We start from the raw sequence: 8,212 nt of genomic DNA, 5'->3' as shown, positions 1-8,212 counted from the left end.
TGTGGTTGGGGATAAACTTGCTTTGCGAAAGAGGTTGGAGAACCTCACTCTGTGACGTGTATCAGGAGGGTGGGACAATTTCCAGTGAAAAGTGGGAAGAAACAGGGGCTTGGTAGACACCACTAATAGGAGCCTAACCCCAGGTTTTAGTACCGTTCTCATTGCCCTGTTATCACAGACACCCTGAGCATAGAAGGTGACGTGGCCAAAATGAGAGATGCCAAGCCTGGTGCTGTGGGCACCCCTAGAACTGGAGAGGCTACTGAGCCGCTACGAGAGTCATGTCTGCTGAGTAAGGACACTTTAGATGACTACCAGAGAGCATTGAAAATACTGTCATTAAGGCCTAATGTGTTCTGTCTGAAGTCTCAAGATGCTAGCACATACACTTTCTCTGTTCCAATGAACAAGGAAGAGAGTACAGACTCGTACTGCCATTGGCCATTCACAGGAAGGGTATGCAAAAAACAAAAGCAGACAAGAACTGGTAAAACACAGACTCTCAGACAACAGCTGCACATTTGGGTTAAGTAAGGCTCCAGCTTGGAGAGCTGCAGAATTTCATGCCATGAAAGGGATGCTTTCTGTTTCCAGATGAGCAAACAGAGGCACAGATTGGGGCATGAGTGTGGCAAGTTCCCGAAGCCAACTTCCCCAGGCTCTAGGGACAGTGGAACCTTGGTACCCAGCGCTGCCACACTCCCAGCTCTGCACAAGCCATGTGCATGGGTGAAGCTGCTTCCCCCCTTCCCCTCTCCCCAGACTCTTCTCAGTCAAAAGAAAGCGATCATGGTTTCATTTTCCCCAAGCAGGAACTCTGCTCACTAGTTTCACTTTCCACTTTCAGTTTTCATCTCAGTTCCCAATCTAACTTGGCAACAACACGCCCACAGGTTACATCATGAGCTATTTATCTTTTTGATATAGCCCTGTGGCAGGGCTCATATCCTGAAACCCCAGTCTCCTGGCTGGATCTCAGAGGAGCCCACAGCTAAAGTCCTGCAGAACAGAACTGGCAGCCATGAGGTAAGGACTTCTCTGCTTCTCTGCCTGTCGGTCTAAAGTTCTGGAAAAGCATGCTCATCAGTACTATCTCAAAAGACTTGATTTTAGTGATGTCGAGTTTCCTTACTCTTCTAGGTGAGCATCTGCTTAGAAACTGAGTGGGCTTTTTCTTTTTCTTTCCTTTTATTTTTTTTATCACCCTGAGGAAGCTTACCGTAATCATAATAAAGCCCAAAGAAGCAGAGGAATGCAGGAAAAGAGTTTTGTAGGAAGAGAGAAAATGATCCCAGTCTCTGAAATTCTCTTCCCCAAACTCTCTTCTGTCTGACCAAGGGAGGGAATAGATAGTTTGTCTGGAAAGCGACATTGCTTTCTGCTGGCTCCTCACCATGGGGGGATAAGGACCCCACAGCCGTGTGAGCCACAGTGCCAGGCTCTCCGGATGTCTTGAGGGAAGTATTGTGGGCATGCGGTGGGGGGAGCTCACTGTCTAGGGAGCACGGCTCTCCTCTGTAGACTTCTGGCCTCACTATGTGGCTGCTGGACTCCTACGTCAGGACTTCTCAGGGACTGCATTTCAGATTAGCAGATTACCTCCCTTGGGGAAGCCAGTAGTCTGCAGATACCTTCCTGTCCACAGGGCTGGACCGCAGTTGTGTAGCATAATGTGGGAATTTCTATGCTGTCCAAACTGAATTTTGAATTAAATAATCCTTAATAACAGATTTTTTTAAATTAATTGATATTGACTTGCAGATTTCCCTTCCGTGCTCCAGTGGGCAAAATTTTGAAGGGGCAAAAGTTCTAGAAAGTGCCTAATTACAACCCTCCTTCTAGGTCCACTGACAGAGTGGGATGTCACTGATAAGGAAAATGATAACAATAATAATAATAGTAATAATAATAAAATAGCTATCACATCCTGAATGCTTATTAAGTGCTAGCCTGGCTTCTAAAATGATCATGTAAATTATGGGGTGCCTGGGTGGCTCAGTCAGTTACGCATCCCACTCTTGGTTTCAGCTCAGGTCAGGATCTCATGGCTTCATGGGTTTGAGCCCCGGGTCAGGCTCTGCACTGACGCTATGGAGCCTGCTTGGCTCCCCACCCACCCCTCCTGGCCTCTCCCCCATTCATGCTGTCTCTCTCTCTCTCTCTCTCTCTCAAAATAAAGAAATAAATTTTTAAAAATTCAAATTATTATGTAAAGTATATATAATTATTTTAAAACATCCCTGAAAAGACACCTATGAAGTAGGTACTCATAACACACTGATTTGCTATAATGAACCTTAGATTTAGAAACATTAAGATCACACAGATAGTAAGTGATAGAGCTGGCACATGAGCCAGAGTCTCTCCTCAGTGATATCCAATTTCTCTTCTAAAAGAAGATTTCTTAAAGTGGACCAGTGGAAGGTCTGTGAGACTATTTCAAATGGCATTCTAATTGGTGTTTATGTTTTAATGCTTTTGTGTTTATTTCAACATGTACTAAGGAAAAAAATATATGTCATTTGTAGAATTTGTTTAGGTTACTAGTATGACTTTTCGTTGTGATCATTGTAATAATAAGACCTATCTATGTATGATAAAATTAGCCATTTTAACTATTTTTTAAGGGTACAATTTTGTGGTATTTAGTGCATGCACAATGTTGTCCAGCCCTCACCAGTATCCACTTCAAGAACATTTTCCTCGCCTGAGGGAAACCCCGTGCCCCTGAAGCAGTCACTCCCCACTCATCCTTCACCCCAGGCCCTGGCAACCATTAATCTGCTTTCTCTCTGTGGATTTGCCCACTGTGGATATTTTATATACAGGGATGCATACAGTAAGTGACTCTTTGTGACTGCCTTATTTCACTTAGCACAAAGTCCTCAAGGTTTATCCATGTTGCAGCAGGTGATGGAATGTCCTTCCATTTTAAGGCTGACTAATACTCCAGTGTATGTATTTACCACTGTGGTTAGCCATTCTTCCCTCAATGCACATTTAGGAGGCTTCCACCTTTTGACTATTGCGAACAATGCCTGCTATGAATATAAGTGCACAAATCGTCTGAGTCTCTACTTTCACCTGTTTTGGGTACACACCCAGAAGTGACATTGCTGAATCACACAGCAGTTCTGTTTCATTTTCTGAGGAATCATCACCATTTTCCACAGCAACTGCCCCATTTAACATTTGCACTAGTAACTTCACATCCTTGCCAACACTTGCTTTTTCTGTTTTCCATTTTGTTGAGGGTAGCCATCCGAATGGGTGTGAAGTGGTGACTTGTGTTTTCGATTTGCATTTCACTAATGATTGGTGATGTCGAGCATCTTTTCATGTGCTTATTGGCTATCTGTGTATCTTCTTTGGAGAAATATCTGTTTTAAGTCCTTTGGCCATTTTCTAGTCATCTGTTTTGTTGTTGTTATGAGAGTTGTTTATATAGTCTGAATATTAATCCCTTATCAGATATATGTGGGCTTGTTACTTTAAGCTTTAATGTCTGGTGCTCAGCGGTGCTCCTGACACTTCAAATGTGTGGTAGAATTCACCAGTGAAGCCATCTGATCACAAGCTTTTCTTTGTCTTTGTTGGGAGAGTTGGGGTTTTGTTTGTTTATTTTTTTTAATTTTAGTGTTTATTTATTTTTGAGAGAGAGAGAGAGAGAGAGAGAGAGAGAGAGAGAAAGCGAGCACGAGCAGGGGAGGGGCAGAGAGAGAGATACAGAATCCAAAGCAGGCTCCAGGTTCTGAGCTGTCAGCACAGAGCCTGACACAGGGCTCAAACTCACTAACTGTGAGATCATGACCTGAGCTGAAGTCAGATACTTAACCAACTGAGTTACACAGTGCTCCTGGAGTTTTTAAATTTTATGTAGACACATACCTATTTTCACCTAGATCATCATCTAATACTTTTATTGTTTGATATATTTTTTGCACTTAAGTCATTTAATTAGAGTAGAAAGTGGGAAAGTTACTTACTGCAACTGTACTCCACCCTGTGCGTCTCATTCCCACAGGAAGTGTGGAACAACTAACGTAACTGCGGTGGTCAGGAGCCTACACCGATGGGCCTGCATTTTTACTCAGTAAAAGGCCACTGTTTCTGACGTGGCCAACTTGGGCATGCTGAGTGCCTTCCTCTCAGTTCTGTTCCCTCATGCAGTAGGCCAGTTGGGCAGTGCCCGCCTGTGCTGAGATTATCTTCAATGTCTCGTCCAAAGACTGGTGAGATCAGTCCAATATCACGAGTCAGACCAACGCATCCCCATATTTCCCAATCCAACTCTACCATTTGAAACCTTGGTTAGACCTGACTCTATTCTGGAAGTCCGTATCCTACAGAGAAAGAGTAATCAGATATGTTCTACCCCTTGGTTAATGAAAGAAATTGCCTTAGCTACAGACCAAATGGAGAACATGTGGGAAGAACTCATGAACTTGAAGACAGAATGATAGAAATTATGCAATTTCATACTAAATTTAAGTAGCCATGAAAATACCAAAAGAATAAATCCAAGACACATTGCAGTCAAAAATTTGAAAACTAAAGACAAAGAAGTAGAGAGAAATGACACCTTACCTATAAGCTTGGGGGTGGGACACAATTCTCATGGCAGCTAATTTTTCATTAGAAGCCATGGAGTCTAGGAAAAAGCACACCATTTTCTATGTGCTGAAGGAAAAGGGTTTTTTTTAATGTTTATTTTTGAGAGAGACAGACAGACAGAATGCAAGAGGGGGAGGCACAGAGAAAGAAGGAGACACAGAATCCAAAGCAGGCTCCAGGTTCTGAGCTGTCAGCACAGAGCCTGATGTCAGGGTCAAACCCAAAACTGTGAGATCATGACCTAAGCCAAAGTAGGACGCACAAATGACTGAGCCACCAAGGGCCCCCAGGAGAAGAACTTTCCCAGAATCCTATATCCAACAAAAATATCCTTCTAGAATGAAGATGAAATCAAGACATTCTCAGATGAGGCGCAACTGGCTGGCTCAGTCAGGGAGTGCAAAACTTTTCATCTGAGGGTTGGGAGTTCCAGCCCCATGTTGGGTGTAGCGATTACTTAAAAATAAAATCTTTTTTAAAAAGGGAAAAAAAGGCATTCTCAGATGAAGGAAAACTAAAAGAATCTGTTACCATAAGATTTACCCTAAAGGAATAGCTAAAGGAAGTTCTTCAATAAGAAAGAAAAGAAAAGAAATAAAAGGCATCAAGATCTATATAGATCAGAGAGGAATAATAAAACTGTCCCTGTTTACAGGTGCATGATGGTCTACCTAGAAACCCCATCTATAAAACAACTCCTAGAACCAACAAGTGAGTTTGTCAGGGTAGCAGAGCACAACATTGATGTATAAAAATCAGTTGTAGGGGCACCTGGTGGTTCAGTCCATTGGGTGTCTGACTTCAGCTCAGGTCATGATCTCAGGGTTTGTAGGTTCAAGCCCCATTGCTGGCTCTGTGCTGACAGCTCGGAGCCTGGAGCCTGCTTCAGATTCTGTGTTTCCTTCTCTCTCTGTCTCTTCCCTGCTTTCTCTCTCTCTCAAAAAATAAATAAATGTTTAAAATAAAAATAAATCAATTGTATTTCTGTATACCGGCAACCAAAATGTGGAAATTAAAGTTAAAATACAATATAATTTTAAGTTGCTCAAAATAATACTTAATTGTAAATATAACATAAAATGTAGAGTTTAAATGCCTAAAACTAGAAAATGCTTATGAAAGAAATCAAAGAAGGTTTAAATACCACAGAAATATAGCATGTTCATGGATTAGAAGACTCAACATAGCAAAACTTCATTGATAATAAAATTCCTATCAAAACTCCAGTAGGATTTTTTATAGACATGGACAATATTAATCTAAAATTTATGTGGCAAGGCAAAGAAACTAGGTTAACAATTTAAAAAAAAAGAATTAAAACTGATTGTACCCAATAAGTAAAATTATGTGGTATCTGTGGACTGATAAATACATAGCTTAGGGGAACAGAAAAAGGAGCCCGGAAATAATCCCACATAACTACTGCCAACTGACTTTTCACAAAAGTGTAAAAGCAATTCAGTGAGGAAGGAATAGTCTTTTCAACAAGCGATGAGGAAAGAATTGGAGAGCCACAGTGGAAAATGACCCAGCCAGTGAATCTTCATACAGTATGCAAACATTAACTCAAAATGGATCATAGATGTAATGTGAAATGTGAAATTATGAAACATGTGGAGGATATCACCGAAGAGAATGGTCAGGGACCATTGCTTGCTGAGGGGCTCCTGGACCAGATACCGAGATCATGATCCATAAGAGAAAACAAACATCAATAAATGATAGTTCAAAAATAAAAATAAAATTAAAATATTTGCTCTTCAAAATGGATTAAGACACAAGCTACACCCTTAGAGAAAATATTTGAAAACCACACACCTCAGAAAGGATTCATATCGGGGTGCCTGGGTGGCTCAGTCAGATGAGCAACTGACTTCGGCTCAGGTCATGATCTCATGGTTCACTGGTTCAGGCCCCACGTCAGGCTCTGTGCTGACAGCTCAGAGCCTAGAGCCTGCTTCGGATTCTGTGTCTCCTTTTCTCTCTGCCCCTTCCCCATTCATGGTCTGTCTCTGTCTTTCAATAACAAATAAATGTAAAGAAAGATTTTATTAAAAGATTTTAAAAAAGAAAGGAATCATATCTAGAATCTATAAAGAGTTCTTGAAACCCAACAATAAAAAAAACAAACAATTCAATTAGAAAACAGGCAGGACATATGAAGAGATACTTCACCAAAGAGGATATCAGGCTAATAAATCAGCACATGAAAAGCTTTTCAATAACACTAGCCTTTAGGGAAATCCAACTGAAGCCCACAAGGAGATATCACTAATACTTATTAAGAGAGCTAAAAAAAATTTTTTAAGTGAAAATTCCAAATGCTCGTAAGAAGGCAGAGAACTGGATCCTTCATACATTGCTAGTAGTAGTGTAAAATGATATCGTCACTGTGGAAAATGGTTTGGCAATTTCTTACAAACATAAGCATACACTCCACATATGACCTATATCCCACTCCTGGGCATTTATCCCGTGGAAATGAAAATTTATGTCCACACAAAAAAGTCTGTCCACAGCTGTTCACAGCACCTTTATCTGTAATAGGCCCAAACCAAGAACAAGGGAAATTTCGTACAAGAAAATGCACAGGTAAACCAACTGTGGTACACCCACACCACGGAATGTTATTCCCCAATAAAAAGGAATGAACTATTGATAAACGCAACAACTTAGATGGATGTCAGGGGCACAGGCTAAGGTCCTGAAGGGAAAAATGTTTTGTAAGGCTCTGTCTCTTTCTTTTCTTTCTTTCTTTCTTTTTATTTTATTAATTAATTAATTTATTTTTTTTTTTGGTGAGTGGGAGAGGACAAAGAGAGAGGGAGACAGAGGATCCGAAGCCGGCTCTGTGCTGACAGCAGTGAGCCCAATGCAAGGCTCAAACTCACGAACTATGAGATCATGACCTGAGCCAAAGTCGGATGCTCAACTGACTGAGCCACCCAGGCTCTACATTTCTAACTGGTTTCTGTCCTGATTATAGGAATAGGAAAATAGGAAATGCTATTTTAAAAATAGTATAACGCTATAGTGTCATTATAGCATGTAATATGTACTTTACACAGATAGGCTTATTCATTTTCACCCAACTACAGACTCAAGTGTAGTGAGTCTATCCCTATTGCCATTTTACAAACAAGATTCTGAAGCTCAGAGAGGTCACTTGGTAAAGTGGTGGAGCCAGTGTATGGGACCATGCAAATTGCATTCAAAATCTGTGCTCATCTTAGAAACATCAGGATTCCAAGGAAAATCAAAGCAGGCGTGCCCTTTCCAAGGCTAAGTCCTAAAGATGAGATATTTTATCTGGTTTCTTTCTATTGACCATTCCTCACTTAACAAAGAAGATTTGTCTTTGTTTTTTGCAGTAAGGATGCTGATGAGGTCAGAGACAAGCTGGGTCAGCTGAGATGCCACTTCACGTGGGAGCTGCTCTTTGAAGACAGTGAGATGCCGGATTTAGAGAACAGGATCTTGGACGAGATTGAGTTCCTAGACACCAAGTACAACGTGGGAATATACAACCTGCTGGCCTACATCAAACACCTGAAAGGCCAGAACCAGGAAGCCCTGGGGAGCCTGAAGGAAGCTGAAG

At 41.3% G+C, this 8,212-nt stretch overlaps 1 protein-coding gene across 1 annotated transcript in view; it reads left to right on the top strand.

The window, feature by feature from the left end:
• The first annotated feature begins 912 nt into the window (after positions 1–912).
• LOC115275724 (interferon-induced protein with tetratricopeptide repeats 1-like) overlaps positions 913–8,212 on the top strand; it is an 8,353-nt gene continuing 1,053 nt past the window's right edge. Inside the window, exons 1-2 of the mRNA XM_029919443.1 lie at positions 913–1,026; positions 7,986–8,205. Coding sequence (XP_029775303.1) covers positions 1,022–1,026; positions 7,986–8,205 — 225 coding nt within the window. The 5' untranslated portion in view covers positions 913–1,021. The remainder of the gene's footprint in view (positions 1,027–7,985; positions 8,206–8,212) is intronic.

Source organism: Suricata suricatta, chromosome 2 (genome assembly GCF_006229205.1).
Source record: "Suricata suricatta isolate VVHF042 chromosome 2, meerkat_22Aug2017_6uvM2_HiC, whole genome shotgun sequence".
In the NCBI taxonomy this organism is placed as follows: domain Eukaryota; kingdom Metazoa; phylum Chordata; class Mammalia; order Carnivora; family Herpestidae; genus Suricata; species Suricata suricatta.
This window is presented reverse-complemented; position numbering and strand designations above follow the sequence as displayed.